Below are 23,149 nucleotides of genomic sequence, written 5' to 3' on the forward strand. Positions count from 1 at the left end.
TATATATACACACCACAGCGGCCCCGTGTTCTATTCCCTCAAATGTACGCCACTTTCATATGCTCCCTCTGCTCAGGGATAGCAGCCAAGATTATTAAAGCCTGTCATGAGTATGGCATTAGGATTATATTGAGTCACAGAAACTCGGAACATCGTGAACGCATTGTTTATCTGTGTGGTCACATGACTACACCACACAGACAGTGGGTGGAAGCTTGCCTGGCCACATTGAAGAGCTGTCAGAGAGATGAAGGAGCACCCAGATGGTACTTCCAAGCAACCGCCCGACAAGCCCTAAGGTTATAGGTGGGGTTTGCTCTTGCGTCGTGCAGCTGTATTGGTATGTCACCTGAACTCTTCTCCAACCTCACCCAGTCTACATGTAGGTGTTTCTGCCTCGGTGTCATTCTCATGCTCTGTTAACAAATAACAAATAGATGTCATAAAACAACGCGCCTAGCTGTAAATGTAGACTATAAAACCCACAGCCAAGCTAATGCCTCTGTGGGGCCGACCTTTGATTAATATCAGTGTTCTGACATGCTCGCAGCAGTGATTCCTGAGTACTGATGTCTCATGAGGGTTTTTCTATGTTCACCATGTTAGTTTAAGTTAACATTTGGTAATACAACAGCATTAAACCATAAACTGTATGTAAAAATTAAATAAATAAAAATGAACATAGTCATAGTAACCTTTGTGAACCAAAGTTGGCATTTGGCCATTGCCATCTTGGCTGACTGAGAAAATGGGAAGTGCGTGTCAATTACTTTAAACCTGATAATCAAACCAGTCAGCCTCCAAAACGGCTGTGACTCTGTGAGAATGGACAATCAGGTTTGTTCCAGGGCATCCCACAGATACTTGATCAGTTTGGAATCTAGTGAATTTTGAGGCCAGGTCAACACCTTGTGGTGTTCTTCATGTTTTTTGAGTTGTTCCTAAACCATTTTTGTGTGTGTGCCTGTGTCAGGCTGCATCCTGCTGGGGATGGCTGCTGCCATCAAGGAGTGTCATTGCTGTGGGGCGGCGGTACCTGGTCTGGTCTAGGTGGGTGCTACATGTCTAAGTAACATCCACATGAATGTCAGGTCCAAAAGTTTCCCAGCAGAACATCGTATTGTCACAAGATGGTCAATGTTATTTACTTCTCCTGTTAGTTGTCATAATGTTGTGGCTGATCGGTATATATCTCTTTGACACAGAATATCTTCTTAATTTTGGATTCGTCTTCACCAGCAGACTGATCAGGAGAAATGAATTTAGGAAATGAATTCGTGAAGAAAAAAATCCCAGTATTTTATAAGAAACGTTTTGGAGTTGGGAGTAGGAGCCAGTGCCAAGTGATCATCAGTGGCATTGCACTTTTAATTGGGCGTGCACACAAGAAGAGACGTGCACTGACGTGGCGACCAGAAACCATGGAATGCTGACGAAGAAAAAAGCCTCTGGTGATGCAACACGACAGGACCGACGGGAGCGGCCGAAGTAGCTGACGTGTAATACAAACACAGAGTTCCCCAAACCGTTTACCACAATGAAACACAGTCCACAGCTTATGTTCTTAACACCAAATGTCCCCGTTGGGTTCTGTTTGTTTCACCCTGAAATATTTGAGATGGAAAATGTACACCTAGTATATACACTAACAACCAGATGGCTACGTCCGTTTCTTATATAAGGAAACGTCAGGGGATCGCCAGAGTTATTAGAATTCATCTTCTTGGGAAATTTATGAGAATCCATCCAATAACCATTGTCAATTAATAGACTGACCGTGCTATCCTCACACCGATGCTGATAGCACAGTTAAAGGAGAACATTTGAATAGGGTGGTTTAGTGGAGCAGGTAATATGGGACTTGGAGTGTTACCATGTGAATGGTCACTGATGGTATTTATTTAATGTTATCAGGAGAAAGACACTGTTTATTCATCAAACCAGTCAACTTTGGTCAATTAGCAACTTTAACATTTTGAGAATGCACATAGGACAATGACAACAAAAGGCTTATGGTCTGTACGAAATAAATATCAACTTTGCTCATTTACAGCTTGGCTGAAGGAAACAACAAAACAAAAGGGTTAATCTTCATATTTTAAAAAAAAAAAAAGGTATACAGATGAGTTGTGACACTCATGAACTCACTAATTGCTCAACGAAAGAAAAAAAAATGCTCTCCTTTTTAAATAAAGCTTTTCAGTTTTAATATGTACCTTCAAGAGCCTGTTATAGTTAAATAAATAGAATGCTTTCCATTTTTAACATGCACATCCAATTTGCCTGGGGAAAGTATTTACACTTCACTGATCCTACCTGTCCACCAAATTCTCCACTTTGTAATCTCCTCTAAACAATTCTGTCTTTTCACAAACTCTCATACATACACAAATGTACAGTCACTCTTGCAGACATGCTGCACCTATTTACTATTAACACGATATCTAAACCTATGGAAAGTGATCAAAATGCTAACGGAGGACATGGAAATCCATGTAGTGTGAAGAAGAAACAGTCCAAACACCACATCTTAACCATGAGGGGCTTACAAAAAAAAAAGTTTTTAGTTTACAACTGATCATGCACTGTATAAATTCACGGTGTTATTTGGTTTGAAAGTGTGTAATCAGTGGCTTCAATATCTACTTGTTTTGTGTGAACAAACAAAAGAGTAATATCTCTTGTGACAAATAAGCAATCCTACCAAATAATCTCTAACAATATTTAAGTCTTTTTTTTTTTTCCCCAGGAATCTTCACTGTCCTACAACAAGTGGTTTTTACTATTGAGTAAGCTTCCGCACACAACCAGGAGCTACTGCAAAGGAGGCGTTTCTTCTCGTCGTGTCCGCGTTAGTGTAGAAACTCCTGGCCGTCGTGCTTTAGGTTGAGATGGGCAGTTTATTCTGTGCTGATGTTTTTTCTTTCTTTCTCTCGCTCCTCTCTTTTCATGACGCAAAGTAAGAGTTCTGCATGGAGTATAGGCGGTCGATGGGGTTCCCCACGCGGGCCTGCATGGAGTTGACTTCCGAGGAGGCCATGAAGCAGTCGCTGAGGCTGGTTAAAGACGTGTCACTGTCTATGTCATGGAATGCGGAATCATTACCTGCGGAGAGACGATACGAGGAGATAGCCTTCAGGATTCAGCGGCAGAGGTGTCATTCAAAGAATAATAAAAAAAAAAAAAAAAACAACGCCAAACTCTTGACACTGAAATGAATGCAATCTCGAATCTGAGATTTATAGCAGCATTGGGAAATTATAATTACTAATAGTCACTTTGAGAAATTGCTGTTGTGTGTCATCACAATTGTGAGAACTGTTTTGTTAGATATCATCAAAGCTCACTTTTTGCTGCCCTCGCTGGGACAATTGCGGTCTATGAGGGAGCATGTAAACAAGGGGCATCCTCCTAAAAGATCTGGTTAATAGCAACTGTTTACGCCTTTCATAAAACCTCAACATGTTATTTCTCTGGAGGGAATAGTTAACTTTATTACACTCTGGTTCTTAATGATAGTGTTGCACAAAATGGGGACAGTGTTTTGAGACGTATCTTTTAATGCCTTGCCAATATTGTTCTTTTCCCCAAACCAAAGGAGAGTGATGAGACTGGGGATTTGGGTTCTTACTACCGAGAAGAACTAAATGGAGGCAAATTATAAGGAAGTTATGAACTTCAGGAAATGGTCCCTCAGGGACGTGTTGAGGACATCACTCAGAAATGTGTTATTCCAGTTACATCCTGTGGACTAACACTTGATTGACTGATTTCTCTCCCTGCCCTGTTTGCATTTTAATTCTTTCCTGTATCAAACCAAAATCAGAGACTTGTTGTTTTCCAGCTCTAATTCATTAGCTCACGGAATCTTCAATCAGTGCTCGGACTGCACTTGATCTGGAGCTGTCCGCACAGACCACATGTTTACACCAACATTTGGAAACATCATCAGTAACGGGGCATGTCTTAGAACTGGAGGCGAGGAGTTAAAACCATATTAAACACATTTGAAAACGCACTTCAAAACCCACTGGCTTATGAGAACACTTGTGTTATCTCATGTGGGAGGAGAAGCTGCTCGTTCTTCTCCGTGAGCGGGTTAAACCAGGGGGCTGTGGCCTGAGCACATGTCTCACACTGGGGAGCTCTGAGGTTGATCAAGGGACAGGCATGTGTGGGTTGTTTTTGGGGAACACTGAGGGCGTGTATGTGTGTGTGTGTGTGTGTTTGCGTGTGTGTAGGTGGATGCTCACCATATGGGTTCATATGGTCCCCGGGCATCTGTGGGGGGGTGAGCCCCTGTTGGAACGGGTCTGTGCTGTAACCATTCTGATCCATGGCGACCAGCTGCTGCTGTGGCGGGGCCAGTGGTGTGAAGGAGTTCATCATCCCCTCCATCCGATTAGACATCACCTCTGCAAGGCAATCAAAGCAGACAGGAGGAACTGTTACAGATATGTCTGCAAAATGTAAAATGTAGACGCAGCCATGTGCAATAGGTGCACACAGAAATGTGGGGCTGAGCAGAGGAAAGCCAGGATGATGAGAGTATTAAGAACAAAGAAATGTTTGTTTCCCTGCATTCTGAAACTAAATTTCTGTTTTGCAGAACAAAAAGGGTCAGGGTTAGGGTTATGAAGAATTAAAGTAACAACTATTATAACCTCCAAATACCTAGCAACCTAGCCGGCTTCTGTTAGTATTTCCATGGAAACCTACAGTAGTTCTTCCCATGGCTTCCCCCACAATTCCCTCTCCAAACACTGCTCTTGGCTAACCGAGTGGCGCGGGGGACACAAAGCTCCCCCCAACCCACACTTCCCTTTGGAGTGGTTTTTGCGAAATGATCTCTGCCATTCATTTAAGCTGGCTTCCAAACGCATTTTCCGACTTTCTTTTGAAGTGTTCTTGTTTACACAGTAACATATTTGTAATCCATTATTCAGCGTAATTATTGAATACACATTTGATTACACCGCAGCATAACTCCGAAAAGAAAAGCCCCCATTTTCTGATTCAGATTCAGAAGTCATGAAGTACTCGTGTATACCTTCTTATTACGCTGAAAACACACAAAAAACATAAAGACCGTGTCCGTGTCACTTTTTTTTATACTTTTCGGTTAGCAAAGGAGCCTTGTTTACAAAAACACAGAATCTATGAATACTGTTTCCAAATCACACTAAACTGCCTGAGACTTGCACTGTGTGCGCTGGGTATGCACCGTGTCTTACCTTGGCCGAGTCTTTGAGAATTCTGTTGTTCTTGTTGTTGCTGCTGTCTTCTTGCCAACTTCTTCATCTGAAACGAAGGAGTCAAAGTTGTGAGGAACTCCCAAAACTAACATGCTCTCTTTAATTTAAAAAGGATGCTCCTCGCTGTTCACCCTTGAATGAACTGCATAAAAATCTGTATCCGAGTGCACTTCATTGTCAAAGTATCAAAGGTTTTCACGAGATAATAATCAGAAAAGAGGAGGGCGTAGACACTTAATGCAAGAGTGAGCTAGATTTGTAACTCCTTTTTTTTATTTTTTTTGCATTTGTAGGAATGCAGTGATAAGTTTAACACACATAGTTGTGGTGATTTATTAACTGGACTAAGATGGAACAAGGCTGTTTTTTTGTGTTTTTTTTGAGGACACAAACTGTGATTCGTCTGGTGTCGGTAGCTCTCACCTTAGCTCTCTGGTTCTGAAACCAAACCTGGACCACCCGAACAGACAGTCCCGTCTCTGCAGCCAGCGTCTCCCTCACCTGAAAACCAGACACAATATTTTCAGAATCGCACACGAAATCAACAAAAAAAAAAAAAAAAAAACTCACAACACCCTGAAATACTTTTCCTCCTTAATACGTTTGCCGCATTTCCCGACGGGCACGTTGCCTTTTTGATTTGCTTTGATTTCAGTGAACGTTGAATGAATGCAGTGGTCTTTTTTTTGGACTTATTGCCTCTTCAAAGCCTTGGACCGGGTGCAGCGCCTGTTTAAGGGCCCCGGCTATGGAGGCAGTTCTCCGATCTCAGTGTGACATTTGGTGCAGACGGACTGCGTTACACCAGCCTGCCTCAGTTAACACAGAACAGAAAGCTGCTCGCCACTTCAAAGCTCGGCTCTGAGGTGGGGGAGATTTTTTTAATTTGAGAATTTTATTTGTCAAACTACTGTAGGGCTCGCGGTCGGCATCTAAACCACTATTACCCCAAACACAAACCATACAGGATTTTTTTTAAACATACTCATAACAGATTTGAAGCTTTGTCTCACCTTTCTGCAGGGCTTTGAGGACACCTCAAAGGAGGCTTTGAAAGCCCGTCTCTGTTGAGTGGTCAGGATGGTTCGTGGTCTTTTGGGCCTCCGTGGATCCTTCCCGTCGTCCCCCTTCCCCTGGCTTCCTATGCCTTTCTCTGGCTTGATGTCCAGCTCTTCATCGTCACTTTTCTCTGCAAAAAGAAGAGACATTTTCTGTATCATCAGCGTGAGCTTGAACTGACTACACCCTTTTAGTCGGTGACAGTCCGCTGATAAATATATTTTCATTCCTCCCGGTTCCGGGAGATTCACACAGCACAAGTGCCTAATCAAAGGAGACACATGTGTTTTTGATACTTTATTATCAATTTATTACAAAAGGAAAAGACCACATGTACGAACAGACTTACAGAAGTCTGTGGAGAGCACAATGAAATATGCACATTTGTCACAGAGCTGGACACTGTGTCACTGGTAACTTATTGCTCTCAGCTTTGTCTGATTTACACTAAATCAATCTCTGATAAGAATACTACATCAAGTGAAACATGAAAAAGGCAACACTAGTACATATGGGGAAATGCATCTCCCGAGACACAGTAAAGAAAAAAAAAGAGTTTTGCTTCATTTTAAACTTTAAAACAGTGACAGCATCTATATGGGTTGCTAAACTTTTACGGTTAACAGCAGGATATTGCAGTTTGGGGCAGTAAACGCGGTGTCATTTTTAGTGCTCGTATCATACAACATGCAATTAAAACTAAATGAAATCCCAGATATGTTTCTAGGTTTATTATTTTAGATTAAAGTCAGCTTTCACAAACGAAAATGCAGATGTTCAGAAGAGTAATCCCCAGAAAAATAGCATAAAAGCAAAGTGAAACTTGCTTGAAGTTTATCGGCTAACAGAAAATGAATTCATTATAATCTAATTTCACTTTTAAAAGTGGTTCATTTATTGTTGAAAATTAGGGATGACTAAATACGATATGACAATAAAAGCAGTGGTTTAAAATCTGCAGTGAGTTGCCACAAAGGCCACACGTCCGTGTAAAAATAACATGAAAAATAAAAACATCAGTTATCATTTTATGTAAAGTTGGAAACAAGTGTTTCCAAATCAGAACCAGCAGTGCTGTTAACAAACCCTAATGATTTTGGGTTCTCGTGGCTGAAACGAGAGACACATGATGGCTCAGTGTCTCTTGTCATCTGGTTCTGATATGTACCTACATTTCTCCACCGAAAAACGTACACTTCGTCCGCCACATGCCGAGGTTAACCTCTGTTCATGTCAACATTTTCTCCATCTTGAAAAGTCGGGGGGGCGTGCGCGAGAAAGAAAGGCCGCGCGGTACACTGGGACGCGAGCGGACGAGGAAGACGCGGAGCAAATATTCCCACAAGTTGACAAAAGTTGACACAGGCACAGATGTATTTGACAAATTCCCCGCTTTTGTGCATGTTTAAATGCGAGCCAGATGGTAGTGAACAGTGAGGCTTGGCGAGATGCCTCATTGTGTGTGGAGGCTATAGACGAGGAACACTAGAGCTGATAAGAGTGGAGGCGCAGGCTTTCTGCAGAAAGGCCCCAAATCCCTCCGTCACTCACCATGATACAGTAATTTAATTCTTTCCAGGACCAGATCCTGCCCACGCACAGAGAGCCATTAATACAGGGTGGCTTGGCTTCGTCCTGTTTCCACTTCCTACCGTACCATAAACCTATGCTCCCTGCTTGAGTGAATGCTACAAAGTCATCAACTGAAAAGCTGCAGATGGAGCCATGATAGAAGTTTTAACTGCCTGGGCTGCACACGCGGTCTCAGACATCTCAGCAAATGATCTGGCAACAAGAACTGTTTTCCTTTTAATATCAATAATTCAGCACTTTAACCGGTAAGATTCAGTTTCGGGTCATCATCGCGGAGAGGACGTCTGCGTTGGCTACCACTGTGATGGAACAGCGCGTACAGAATACAACACCCCCGTGCCATGTGATGATAGCACCACGGCGTGACTCTCACTCCCGTGTGAGAGGGTGCAGAGGGCTCACCTGAGTCTGAGTCATCGGGGCTGACCGAGCTGAGTAAGTCCTTCTCCCGCTCGTAGTCAATCTTGCAGAGCAGCTGGCCCTCCTTCAGGACAAACTCGTCGCCCTTCCTCAGCTGGCGGTCGCACACGCAGCAGCAAAAGCAGTTGAGGTGGTAGACGCACTCCAGGGCGCGCATCACAAACTCCGTGGGGGCGATTTTCTCCATGCAGCCGCTGCATTTGGTCGCAAACAACCTAGAGGACGAAAACAGAAAGGAGGATTATGTGTGTGCTGATGACAACTGGATTTTGCTGTTTAAAGCAACCCTGTGTTACTTTTGGATAGAATAAATAGAACACTAATTCTTATAGGAAAATTGTGGCTGTTAAACTATATTTTAGCATTTATTATGATTGGGACATTGTCAGTGGCTGCAGCAGCTGCTGTTTGGTAAATGTTGCAAAAACTGTCACTTTAAGGACTTTTCCTTATTTTGCCCTTTAACTCCAATAAAGGACTTTTAAAGGTGCCTTGTCGATCCTGTGGAAAACCAAAGAGCTGACTCCTTTGGCACCAACTCATCTGTTCAAATATCTAGCATGGGCCCAGCCTTGCATTATTCAGAGTGAGCTCAGTCACCCAAACCCCCTTCTAAAAAAAGGGATCATGGATCGTGTTCTAGTGCAGTAAACAGATTCATCACCGTAAACCCTGATGATCCCAATCAAGCCTTTCTCTGCAATTTACACATTTCTTTCATATCCACCACACTCTGTATGCATCAGATAACATATCAGAGCCCGTGATTCATCCCTGGCTACTGCGCTGCCCGCTACTCTGTTCATATCTCATCTTACAGTCTAATATCATGCCTCTATGGCACGACACTACCTCTATCACCATTTCCTAGACAACACCTCCATCTTCTTTTATATCCTTTCAGGAAGATGTTTGCATTGTTTTATTGGCGACTGAGTGGCATTTAATTCGTGCTCTGTTGTTCAGAAGAAGCCACATGAAAATGGAGCAAGAAGGCAGCGAGTGCGGTTGATCTTGTCCAGCCGTAAAGCTGGATTTATTAGCGGCCTCTTTGTTTGCCCTGGTCTGGAAGACAGCTGGCAACCGCGTATCTATTTGTGGTGAACATCTATTTCATTGTGCAAGGCAGGGAGGCAGAGAGAGGAGCAATTGACATCATCTGCTGGTTCGGGACAGGGATGAGCGATAGTGATGAATATAATGTGTAAATATGAGAGGAGGGAAACCAAAGGATGGTTTTGTTATGGTAATGCTGTTATAGGTACTGATTGAGTGCTGATACGGTGTGTGCGCATGTGTTCACACGTTCAAGCACAGCTGCACGCACGCTGGAAACAAGTGTGGTGTCTGTTGCCGTCTCTGCAGCTTTCTAAAATAATTGCTTCACTCCCGCTCACCAGGTGAGAATCAGGAGAACGGCATCTGATATGATTTTTAATTACATCGCAACAATTAATAAACTATTTTACTGGTTTCCAGATATCCATCCATTAGAATAAAAATTACAACCAGCATCTGTCAGCAAAAGACAGCCCTTGCTGTATTTTTTTTTTTTTTTTTTGAAGCATCGCAAATACAACAGAGATGTCAGAACTGGCACTCTCAGGGTTCATAAAATCCTTTAATCTTTCATTTATTACAATAAGTTAAGAAGATTATTATTGAACTATGGAAAAAACCTCAAGGATAATCCCTTGAAAAAGAAATGTTGGCATGTTTCTCAAACAAGCAGGGTTCTTGTTTAAATGACCTGCCAACCTGGATCTGTCTTCTAAACAAACCAGCAACTTTGGTCAGTGAAAAATAAAAGACAAGAGCAACACTTTTAAATAAAAGGAAAAAAAAAACAGGAACGAGGGAGATATCTCTCTACATCGACTCGTTCCCGCCGCAAATCAGAAAGTGAATATTCGGGGACTTGTTTCTAGTTTTTAGAAGGATTAGTGTGTTACATGCTGGGATCAGAGGAAAAGAGGTGATGAATCTGTCAAGACAAGTTCCCAGCTCGAACTCTAATGTTTAGCTAATGATTGCCGGCTTAGGCTGAGAAAGAGAGCAAAAAATGTTGAGGAAATGACTTGTTAGCGCGTTTTTGATACGTCCAGGACTCCGCATTCACCTACGACCGCTCTCTCAAATCTTCTCATCTAGATGAAAACATTCTCATTCAGCCCTCTTTCCTTTCTTCTTTCTCCTCGCCGAGTCTAATCTTGTAAGCCATTATTTTTCTATTTCCCCTCTCTGTCACTTTGCATTATTTTTGCTGCTGTAATTCCTATTCGTCCCTTCTGGAATCTTCCTGTCCTGCTTTGTCCTCGGATCTAATCCGGACTTTCTGCCTGTTTTCAGTCCCCGGTCCCCATTCTCCGCGGGGTTCAGATGGAATAGCCATGCATGACGCCCCTTCTATGGCAACCACACCTCCACAGGAAGGCAACGCCGACTTTTCGGATGGGCAGAGAAGGCCTTTGAGAAGCTGGCAGCAGAAGTAAATCCTTCTCTAAGGAACAAGGAGAATTAGCAGGGAGCAGTGGACTAGGGATTTAACCCTACCCCTCTCCTTTGAAAGGCACAGTCAGTCCCACTCCTGCGGCTAGCCACAATCAAACAGAGGAGGAGTGGGGAGGTGGCAGCGGGGAGAGGAGAACACAAACTCCCTGAATGACACAAGCAGTGGATTGTGGAGGAGCCTAATCCCACTTTAATACCTTTCCAAGTTCAGCTGCTAAAGAATGCTCTTTAAAACAACACCACTGTGTGAGCAGTGAAGGTTGACCAGGGGGAGGCACGCCATTCAACCTCCCCAACATTACCTGATTAGTGGTTTGAGGACCAGGCCGCTGGGCCGGCATGCCAACAGGAGACAGAGTGGAAGATGTAAATGATGATTTTATATATAGAAAAACGCATCAACAGGACATGATGACATTAGCTGGGGAACAGACCGGACAGCTCCCCGTCCACAGGGATATTAAAGATATCAAAGAAGATGTAGGTGTCACTGGAATCAGACTTCAAGTGATTTAGGTGATCATTTACCACTTTCTCCCTCGATTTGATCCCAGTGACCCATCACACTAAGACTTGTATCCACCGTAAATCCACTTTCTGGACATTCAGTTGCTTTGGTAACACGACTCCCGGTGTTGCAGAGGCGAGCCGGTCTGCGTATAAAGGACGGCACAAAGAGGACCACCAGCGCGAACGCCGGCTCTTGCTTTTCCTCCTCCCACACCTGAGCGCACAGATCAAGTGGTGAGACCCTCCTGTGTGGATCAATGGCTGCATCTCAAGCAGAGAGAGCTGTCAATATTTACCCAGGCCTCCCCACAACGGGTCTCATAAATGAAAGGGGGGGGGGGGGGGGAAAGAGTCCATCTCAGCACATACCTCTGTCCCAGAGGAATCATTACGTCCCTCTTTTTAATCCTGTGTCCACATACCTGTAATCCCTTGTCTGTTCTTTTTTACATTATCTATGGTCGTCTCTGCCTCTCCGTGACAGATTATCACACTGCCGAGGCTTGTAATGCTACAAGCAAATGAAAAAAAAAAAAAAAGAGAGAGAGGCAGCAAAAAAAAAAAAAAAAAAAAAAGAGCATTATGAAGAAGACAAAAGCCAACAGGGACCGGGGGTTGTTTTGTCTGATGAACACTTTAGCCAAAAGTGCAGCTGAGAGACACCGGTCTCACTGCTGCTCCTCTTCTTCTTCTTCCCCCCTTTTTTTTGCAGGCACTTTGGAGAACTATGCACTCTCCCTTTGAACAGATTATAGGCAACTTAAAGTGTGACAACATCTTAAGCTCTCACCACATGTTGCCAATGATTTCCCTTCCACAGACATTGCATTTAATGCTTCTGCCGCAGTGATAAGCATCAGGAGGACTGGGCAGGATAAAAAGGAACCCAGAAGAATACAAGAGAAAGGAGAGGGGGGTGAGGGTGAGGGAGGGGGAGAGCATGGAGCTGCTTATGGCGCTTGATAATCATGCTACATTTAGCAACACGTGCACCGGTCTCACCTACTCCCCTTTTGCTATTGAACGACACTCGGAAAAAAATACCATAACAATTTAGGGGAGAATAGCCGGGGCTATTATGTCACCGCATCCTTTCAAAGACAGAGGGGCTGAGGATTATCCAGGCAGCAGCTGTAAGCTATTACTTTGAAGATGGGCTCTCGTGTTTGGGCAGGAAACCTGTGGCCGTGCCAATCATGTTGAGGTGAGAGAAGAAGCCCGTGAGGCAGGTCAGACAGGGGCCTCCAGTGAGATTCAAGGGAATCGGTCAAACGTCTGATTTAGCGGCTTCATCTCAAGACGGCCTTTTCTCGACAGCTGGACACAGCTGACCTGCTTATTTTAAGGTTTCTTTCCTTTGGAAGCAGGATAGTCCAGTTTTGGAGGATACGCTCATTTACATTGTTGCCAATAATTAGATAATAAAATCAATATCACTTGCATTTTTTTCTGCTTAATATATGACTAACATGTAATAAAAAGACACTGACATAAAGCCTGAAACCAGAGAGAAACAGTTATGTTAAAAAATGTACTTTGGGAAAATACAATTCTTGGCAATACAGGGTAGTTAGCTACCATAGCTTAGCTTAGACTAGCTTAGCACAAATTCTGAAAATATGGAAACATGTACTGGTGCTTTCTCCTAAGGTAAGAGCGACCTATGAACAACCTATATGTGATATATTGTGGGATTTTAATATTTTAATAGTGGTTAAGCTAAGCTAACTAGCTGCCCTATTTAGCGAACAGATACACGCATTGTATTGATAATCTCAATCTAACAGAAGAGACTTTTTTTTTTTCTTTTTTTGCATAGTTCAGGAAATTTTTGACCAAATTCTTGTATTTAATGGCCAACTCAATTCTCGTCCAGATTTTCAGGTGGAATTTTATTCTGATTGTCGTCTGGAAAGACAACAAACGTCTCTGTCACGGCAGAGCCCTCCAGAACTCCTTAGCTCCATCTTGAGACACGCCTTAGTGATGTGAAAATGGCTTTTTAGCAACGGTATCAAGAGCTTTGGCTCTAGAGGAAAACATTCGATCCCCACATGTTGCCCTGAACGTGGACGAACAACGGCGAACCTCTTGAACTTCGTGACAAAAATTACTTCGTTATGTACAGCTCAGTTGTAGCATGCAGCAGATGCTATAGATGTTGACCGCACTAGTCTAAAAATAGCGACCTTAATTCAGCTAAAGCAAGTGTTTGATTGCTTGCAGAGGGACTCCAGATTCCAAAAAGGCACTTTAACACAACGTGTGCAAATAAAAGCAGCTAAAGTATAGTGATTCTGTGTCCATGAAAAGGGAAGTTAGAGCTAACTTTCAGCCTGCGTGAGTGGTAAAGTTCAAAAGACTAGTAGTGATGATGCTGCCTGCATAAATGATCTCAGTAGCTGACCTTGTTTCATAGTATCAGCATTTCTCTTTGGAGCATAGATTCATGGAGAGTAATGAAGCCAAATAAAAAGTGCCATCCTTCTGCTCCCAAGGGCCAGCTCCAGTCAGTTCTAAAAGCTGCTTAATCACCATCCCGTGCTTACTACATTAGCATAATAATGGCCTTTAAATTGAGGCTCTTTGTTTTTTAATTAAACTCCCAGCAGGTAAAAGTAAAACACATTAACGGGAGATGTGTACACCACTAATGGCCCAAAGGTGCCTTCTTCATCACACAGCTCTGGCCACAGGGTTCTGCTTGTTCCCCGCACTGAAGCGCAGCACCGGCTGCCTGCGAGCTCGCAAGGGAGGAATGAGACAAGCTGATTGCACTTGGCATAGCAAAGATAATCGCAGAGACGTGTTCGATGTGTGAGAGCACGCACATGCACCTGCCCTACATCTCAGAGGGAACACACTTAGTAAAAGCTGCTGCACAGAGCCACACTTAATCCGTAAAAAGACGCTGGTTACAGTTAGTCTGGAGTGAAAGTGTTTCCAGGATCATCTATCCCACATGTCCGCTATTGTGAAAATAAATACGGCCACTTTATTTCTATGGCAGCGTGAGCTCCTATGTGCAGGAATGCGCGACTCCTCAGACGAGTCCCCGGCCAGACGGACATCCCAGCCATATCTGTGCATGATGCTATACTGCACAGCTGCAAAAAGAAATCCAGAGCCTTGTCGTTATTCAAATGATCTCACTGCAGCAGCTCTGTGTTTCACAGACTACTCAAAACTAAGAAAAGATATAGTTTAAACATGATGTGGTGGTCATGTGTATTCTCTCTGAGCCTAGAAACAAGAAAATTGTGTTATCTTCCTTCATCATTTTTGACTAATTCATCTTAAAGAAAACGTTTCTGTTGTTCAACTCAGACTGATGCCGAGCTATATGAAATACAAGGCTACACATAATATTGTCAATACTGCGTGTCCATACACAGCTCTAAGAGCGACAGCGGAATGCAGAGAATTGTCTTGCAGCATCAAGCAGCGCGTCTCCTTCACACGTATCTGCTAATGAGCTGCTATAGGAAAACAGCAAGGAAGTAATCCCTCCCAGCCACACAGGTAGAACAAAGCTCATGCAGTGAAAAGGACAGTGTATTGGGCTGCAGAGGAGGCTAAGTACACATTTAAAATACAAGAGTAAGCAGGCAGGCACACATGATGTTGTTTGGACAGCTGGTGTTCCTGAGTATGTAAAATGAGTGCAACATCGCATTTGGGCTCAGTTTTTAGAGCTCAGAACAAACAATATGGTCACATGCTCCAAGCAACGGCCACAGAAATGAAGAAATGATGACTGTAATTTTTTTATTTATTTTTTATTTCTCCTGCTTTTTTTTTTTTTTTTTTTTTTTTTTTTTACCTGCTCTCAAAGCAGATTTGATCCTTAACCAAATAAATGAAAAGACAGTGAACTACAAGGCTGTTATTTATGAAGTGTCTCGCTCCGCCTTTTGTCGCGTAAGCAACGCAGCTTGGAAAGGCCATCACTGCTGGAGATGTGACATGTTTACAACGCGAGGCCAAGAAGAGAGGTCTGAATAGCTCCCATTAAAACGCAAGTAAAATAATATAATATCTGCTTTTTTGTTGCCCTTCCAAGCTAATCTGAATGAGGTGAAATTGAAAAGCCATAAGGAGTAATTGATGCTTCTGAAAGAGCTGGCAGAGCCGAGAGGAGCCAGAGTGAGTGTAATAGCTATCACATGTTACAGAACCACAGTACGTCTGTCTCTAACCTGGCAGAGATGCACAATTATTGTCTTTAATGAGAGATTCACTCAAGTCATAATGCTAATACAACTTCCGCGGCAATGAAAACCATTATGATCTCATGTCCAGTCAAATAACATTAAGTTCTCGGAGACTAGATTAAATCAGGGGGAGAGGCATCATCCAGCTAAGACACTTTCTTTATTGTAGGGAAAATAAATCGACTCATCTTTCAGATTCAGCGCCGGAATGGTTAAAAAACAACATTTGGATTGGAGGGCTTTATAATTACTATTGACCCAGAGGTTCTGGGTCTAAGAAATAAAACAAACAGTAATATGAGGTGTTCTAAAGCACAAGTCTGCAAATATGCAAAGACAGGGTCTGGTGGAGAGCATCACGCTTTGGCTTCTTTTCTCCGCTCCTAATCTGTGGGCCTACACAATATTAAGACGGCTTTGGAGCCACTTGTGACCCAGCTGTGCACTAATGAAAAATTCCACAGCTCTGTGCAGGGGCCAATGGAGCTTGACCCCTTTCCACCCTGAACCAAGCAATGTCCATCTTGAGGAGTTTACCAGGGCTGAAAGATACTGGATTAATAGGCAGAAAAGGAGAAAGAGACACAATCTGGGAAAGTCTGGAAAAAAAAAAGGGCCCTGTGTGTTTCCTCTTCTTCTCATCCTCTGAGCTTTACTACACTGGAGTGAAGTAAAGTGTTTGCCCAGGTTTTAATGGGCAGAGATGATGTGGAGATCATTGTGGCGGAGGCTGGTTGTATGAGGGGGGATCTGTTTACTTAACAGAGATTCCGTCTAAGCCCAAAATTAGTTTGGAGGGAGAGAATGTGAGGCAACCAGGAATTAGTCGTTGTTCACAAGATCCGGATTCATGTGTCTGTGATCCTGCTGCCTTTGATTCCCTGCGCCTCCACCGAGACAAAAGTCAGCAAGAGAAGCAGATATCACATGAAATAGAGTCTGCTGACAGCAGATGTACGTCCAGTGAGAGCAAGGCACACCATGTTAACTACTCAGAAAGGTCAATAAGCACCAAGAGCTTTTATAAGGATGTATATGTTTTGGTCTGCTGTGTCCTTCGTTATCTTTTCCCCCCTTTTTTTCTTGGCATTTATTTATCCAAACTTAAACATAATTTAAAGAACACCCAGATCAGCCTCCCACTCATCTCCGTCAGTTGCTGACATTCAGCCGCGCAGACACATAACCGTGCAGATAACATCTCGGGAAAAAAGCCAAGAAATGCAGAGGAAAATAGACAGGAAAAAAAATACGACTTGATGGGTGCACGAAAGGGATAGATGGGAAAAAAGAAATGCACACGACTCCGCCTTTCCCAGGACAAATGAATGTCACAAGATCACGACATTTTTTTTGTCTAAGATTAGGTTTTAAAGTCATCAGGGATTTTATTTTATATAATTTATGACAATTAGGTACGTAATAGATCAACTGAGTGAGATCAATACCGCCACGTCATCTGTCCTTTCAAATTCTCGTTACAATAATAATCTGCCTCTCCATGATCATCCAAATCATTAATGCTCTCAAATTGTCACCTACTTTAAAAGAGAAGTCCGCCGTTCCATAGACTACAGAGCTAAATATGGTGTGGGGGATGATAGGGGAGCAGGGGTGAGAGAAAATGAAATAGAGAAAGCAAATGAAAAATAAACACTGTTATTGAAAGACAGGATGTTTTAAGACCCAGGGGCCAGGGATTAACATTCAGATTAGCATTCAAATAATATATTTGAATTTCTGATCAGCAATCCTCTTCAAAGAGCTAAATCCCAAGATTAGCAGGTGTTATGCTAAAAAGCTGTGTTTTTTTGTCGGGAACGTAGCTACACTAGCCAAACAAATATGTCTTTGAGTGTGAAGAGCTGGCATGGATGTATGGTGGTAACCATGGCAACTGACTGGTAGTTAGGAGCCTTGGAGAGGGGTGCAGTGTTGGAATGTGTCAAACAGACAGAGGGGCGCACATACACCGCAGAGCAAACCAAAAACCTGCTGCTTCACTAAAGACCATCGGCTACATTATTGGGACCACCTACAATTTCCAGGGAGCTTCGGGACCGGAGGGAAAGAAAGGTCACTTTGCATCATCACTACTTTTTCTTTTTCAGTGGGTTTGATTTAAGAGCGCCTGGCCCGGCCGAGGGAGTCAGATTATAAAGGTGATGAATTTATACTAGACGGCTGTAGCTGTCCACGTAACGATTAATAATAATAAAAAAAATGCTTCCTTTTTTATATAACACGGTTCACCTGAGTGATATGATATGCCAGCACACACATCAAATATACAGCACAATTAAACTGACTGCAATTGACTTGTGAGTGGAGGTAATAAGATTTACATTATATGCAGCAACACGGGTAATATTCATTTAATAAAACTATGCATGACTTATGATATTCAAGCCACGCACAAAACTGGTGTACTTGTATATTCAAACAACACATACATTCACCAGTGCAATCACTCCTGTTACAAAAATACAGAAAAACTGATCTTAAATCAAAATTAATTTAGTAACTAGAAAGACAAAATTATGTATATAATGGATTTGCAACACATTCAGCGACTAAAGGTTTAAATCCAAATATGTGTTAATGTGTGCTACAGAAGTAAAAAGATATTCGATAATAATTATAATAATAAAAGATAATGGAAGAATAACTTTTGATGATGAGGCGTTTTCAGTTATCTGGCCACATTTATATTGCAGCGTTTTCCAGTTTTACTGTAAAGGATCTGATTTCCTTTACAATTGTCAAAGGTGGCGATTTTATTTAAAATAAAATCAGCCAAATTATTGCGACATTGTTGCTGCAGCAATACAGAATCATACATTTCTAATTCCATTTGTAGATGTGGTCCTTCATCTTCTATATGTACGGTTATGTACAGTCCAAGAGGGTTAGTGACTGTTGTGTTGTTTGAATCTAACTACAGAATAGCCCTAAAAGAACAATAAATGAACTGTCTGTACCTGCCGCAACCTGCATTGTGTACGTGTGTGATTCCCGTTGAGAGGGGAACTTGTCTCTCCATCGTAGCAGCTAATGTTACTGTGAAACTATTCTGTTCATGTCTTAAAGTATTCAAGCATGCATTTTGCCCCAGGAGGTCTGGCAGATGAGCTGTCTGATGCCCTCCCTTCTCTTTCTTTCTTGCTGCTTTCTCTCCGTCTTTCACACACAAACCGACAAACACACACCACGCATTTCTCTGTCATGTGGTTGGTGAAGTGTAAAATCTCATCTCTCCAGCTGGAAGAGAACAGGTTCGACAAAATTCCCTTTTCTCCACGTGGAGCCTCTAAGGCACAGAATGGAATGGTTGAAGCATGGCACGGCACGTCTGGTCTCTCCGCAAACCAACTGACAGAGTATCTGCATGGCCCTGCGGCGCTTACCTCGAGTCAACTCAGTGGCCTTGCCGCAGCCCTTTAGTGACTGCATTATGACCCCTAACAGAGCACTGACACGGTTTATTTTCCCTTTCCTTTGGCTCTGGACTCAATAAATTGAAGCTGTACTGTGCTGAAGACCACAGAGATGTAGCTGCCCTCAGCTCGGATGATTCATACATATAAGGCCTGGTTAAACAGCCTGATATGAATTCTCAAGAGAATATGATGGGCAGCAGCTGTAGTTATGCGTGTTTGGCTGTGAACAAGGCCAATCTCACTGGTGCCTCTTCTTCTCATTGTGCACATGATTCGTCCGATATGGATCCTTATTTGTCTTTCAGATGTGATGACAATGTATCCCGCCGCAGTGACACCCGTGGTCAGCCCTCTCAGCAAGGAAAAAGGTTTGTATTCACCCACCAATTTTACACTCTCTTTAGGTCCAGGAGTGTCTTTGTGTGCTGGGGAGCAGCCCATTCTCTGTGGCTGTCTGAAAAAAGCAGCTGTTTCTATAATGCTGTGGCAGCACTTTATGTTGCAGAATGATAAATGAAGGGGAAGAGGCAGAGCTGAGGTGCAGCTGAAGCACACACACGCAGAAACAAAAGCATAGGAGGGTCCATGCACCGACATGGATACGATCTCTACGCCTCTCTCTTTCAGGCTGCGCCTCTCGCTCGCTTACACACACTCTCCCTCTCTGCAGGTTAGACTCCTGGAGCTCACCCATAGCCAGAGGTTATGAGAGCGTGTTGAAGCAGGGGGGGCTTAACAGACTGACACGTCCCACCAGTCCCTGTGCGGACCCGGGGGAATGAGAGGTCGCGGTCGCTGTCCCACCGGGACCTGTCGCTCCTCTGTCCTCAGGGCAGTCATCTTCCTTTCCACCACCAACCTAATGACAGAGCCTCAAGGCCTCATCACTCCACCTCCGCTCCCCCTCCCAGCTCCACGCTTCTCTCTCCCCGTTGTCCTACCCAGGTGCCTGTCACAGGGGTGTCTGCTCTGCGACTGGTGTAGCCGTCCACATAAAGGACACCCCCCCACCCTCCCGCCGTGCCTCCTCCCCATGGCCCCAGGCTCAGCCTTTCATTTTGAAGTGGCGCGGGCCAGCTCTGCACCAGCCTGGGCCCTCAGCCTGCAGCCTGCTCCATTGTTCGGCCTCAGAGAAAGACTATTATTTCAACTCAATTTACTGTGAGTAAACACTGAGTGATAAGGCCCCCTGTCCTATCCCTCACACACACGCTCCTCTGATCCCTCCCTCCCTGACCGTGGGCTGTAATATACGCCACCAACAAATCACGGCTCTCAGCCCATTGCCATCACTGGCTTTAGAATGGAGCTTACTAATTCACTTTCCAACACAGATCAGAGGACAGGCCTCATGTGTTTCAGAATATGGCTTTGCCACTGAGCGGCATTTAAAGGGCTTGTGGCCCTATGGTGGCCCGTTATAAATTTTAAGCAACAGCATTCTCACATGCTCACGGTACCATTCACGTGCTAAATCTGTGCTAATCAGATGTAAATATGCAAGGACGTCTACTGTGAAACAGTGCTGCCACAGTTTATTAAAAGCGGGAATTTTAATCATTTCTGGCATCAGTAATATCAAAGCCATATGATGAATGGCTCATCTGCTTCGATAGATCAGTTGCGCTTAGAATAATCATGATGGTGGCTTTTTGTGTCGCCGAGACAATGGACGCGGGGTGACTCGCAGCTGCAGGAATGACACACCAGGGCGAAGCGTCTGCAGCCAGAGCAGGGGCACACGAGTGAATGTAGAATTCCTCACAGATAAATGTGATGCTGGAGTGATTTTTCAGTCTGGAGAGGCTCTTTTGCTTCATAAAAAAAAAAAAAAAACTACAAAGAGCCCTGTTTGTTCTGCTCCTCATTGTTTCACCACAAAAAAGCCCTCGGTCCCTCTTCTGTGTGAGGAACTGTACTATGTCTTAATTATACGGAATTATCAGCCAGCTTTAAATAGCAGTCGTTTGCACTGTCTCCGCCTTATGTGGCTAATATAATTATTCGGGGTCTACTTTATCTTAGGCAAAAAGAGGCTGACACAGTAGCACAAACTAATGCGATAAAAGCTTAGCATATCACGGCTTGATTCAAGGATTTTAAAGGTAACTGTTTATGACAAGGTAATAATGCCTCATGCAAAAGGCTGGCCTGTAAATTGGTTAGTTAGGCCATGATGGATGAGGGGGAGCCTAACCTTATTTCCAATAGAGCCTCTTGATTTCTAGAGCTGAGGATAATGAATTTGATTTAATTAGACCATCCCTCATCTAATTAAGAGTGGGAGAAATCTGACCCGGTGTGTAGTCTTAAAGCAGACACTACCTTGAACCATATGGACATATCTGAACAGATCCCGCAAATTAACCATTTTGATAGAAAAGAATACTTCTATAAAGAGCAGCCCCTTTAGCCGCGATTCCCATTTATCTAACCCACCTTTTCATAAAATAAGTAAACTTAATCAATTAAAAAAAAATGATTATTGCGTGAAATAAAAACAAACTACCGGCCCATTACGAATGGAGTTGAGATGATGGGAATAGGGATCGAGCTACAGCTATAAAGGTCCAATTAAAGTAGTGATTCATCATCAGATTATTAATGAAGCTTGTGAGGGTCCTCTGCAGTATTGGTAATGGGCTGGTTGGCCTATCTCCCCCTAAACCCTGTGGGTAGACCTGCTCCTTACACTGCCAAGGTAATCTCTTTAAAGGCCAAGGAGATCCAGCCCACCAGGCCCCCAAAGGCACCCTTGCGTTTCTCCCAGCGCCTGCTATACTCTGCGCTTCACCTCACAGGCTTGACAACTCTCATTATGTCTCCAACTTTTCTAGGCTTCACCTCGGAGAAAGAAACTCTCTCAGCTTGATCATTCTGACAGCCCTGGGTGTTGTATTTGTCATCCTCTGACTAACTGGAAGTGCTTGCGAGAGCAGGGGATCCGAGGAGAAATGATGTAAAGTCTGCCCAGTCCAGAGCCGGATATCCAAAGCCAGCTCCGGTTTGCTTCAGGCTCCGACGATGTCCGTGGGCGTGGGGAGCTAGAATATCTCAAATCAGCCATTATCGCCGCATATGCCGGAAAGCCCGATAATACATATCACTGGCAGCCCATCTCTTAGTGGCCCTTGTAAGCTCAAGAACTCACAATACGCAGCAACATAGATGCTTAGGTAGCCACCACACTGCAGATCCAATTACCTGTAATACACACTTCAGTTTATCTCACTCCCAGTCATTATCTAAATTGCCGACATATTATTAGGGTACCTGCTTGAGAAGTGTGTGTTTCTCTTTGTCTCCTAATAGGGCCCAAAGGGAGGGTTGTTTTGTACGTTACCCTCTGTAGGCTGCAAAGGAATGGGCTTTATAACCGTTTTCCAAAACATAGGCATGCGGGAAGCACAGAACACTTCACCATTATGCACCAAACATAAACGTATCTGTCATGACACGGTGAGGGGTAGAATCAGGAGATTAATTACGTGATTGCGGAGAAAGGAGCCCGGCCCTCAGTCAGAGCGGTCCCTCATTACATTACCTCATCCTCCAGAGGAACCCAGTTGACTTTAAAGGCGCACGGTTCCTCCACAGATTGAGGACTGTGACAACTATTAACAGCTGATGTTGCACGGCCTCAGCCGCGGTGAAGCTCTGGTGCAATTCCAAATCGCAGAGGTTAATAGCACGCTTTTGTAGTTTTTGTTTATTTTTGTCTTCTGCTTCACACGCAAGAAGTCAATGAATCGTGAATAAAAATCTCCAAAATTTAATTGACATCCATGTTTCAAATTTTCATTTCATGTTAACTATCGAGACTGTTTTTGGCGAAATCCAGGCTCTAAGTTTGGAAAAGTGAACCCCTCGAAAAACCGCGGATAATCACGGCGCATTTTATTTGAAATGAAACTGCTTTTAAAAGCAATTTCGTTGCGTGTGAGTGTATTGTTTCATCTGCGAACCCTCCTCTCAAAATCATTAATAAAATAATACTGTCAAAGCTGCAATAACGTGACTGTAGCAGACTATCGCGGCATAGGATCTACAGTTTGTGGAGAGACTCTCCTCCTATCTTTGCTTAACAGTCGCCGTGTTATGTTCACTCCGCTGGCACTTATTTAATGAGCAGTCCAGCGTTGAGGCC

At 43.5% G+C, this 23,149-nt stretch overlaps 1 protein-coding gene across 3 annotated transcripts in view; it reads right to left on the reverse strand.

Annotated features, from left to right (window-relative positions):
• Positions 1 to 1,327: 1,327 nt before the first annotated feature.
• lmx1bb (LIM homeobox transcription factor 1, beta b) overlaps positions 1,328 to 23,149 on the reverse strand; it is a 44,691-nt gene continuing 22,869 nt past the window's right edge. For 2 of the 3 annotated variants that reach the window (XM_084550876.1, XM_084550875.1), the window contains 6 exons: positions 8,310 to 8,542; positions 6,269 to 6,444; positions 5,679 to 5,756; positions 5,235 to 5,301; positions 4,254 to 4,415; positions 1,328 to 3,105 (listed from right to left, as the gene is read on the reverse strand). In XM_084550876.1, the coding sequence (XP_084407002.1) occupies positions 2,948 to 3,105; positions 4,254 to 4,415; positions 5,235 to 5,301; positions 5,679 to 5,756; positions 6,269 to 6,444; positions 8,310 to 8,542 (874 nt within the window). In that variant the 3' untranslated portion in view covers positions 1,328 to 2,947. The remainder of the gene's footprint in view (positions 3,106 to 4,253; positions 4,416 to 5,234; positions 5,302 to 5,678; positions 5,757 to 6,268; positions 6,445 to 8,309; positions 8,543 to 23,149) is intronic. The other variant, XM_084550877.1, reaches the window with a different exon arrangement.

This window comes from Chelon labrosus, assembly GCF_963514085.1.
Source record: "Chelon labrosus genome assembly, chromosome: 9".
Classification (NCBI taxonomy): Eukaryota; Metazoa; Chordata; class Actinopteri; order Mugiliformes; family Mugilidae; genus Chelon; species Chelon labrosus.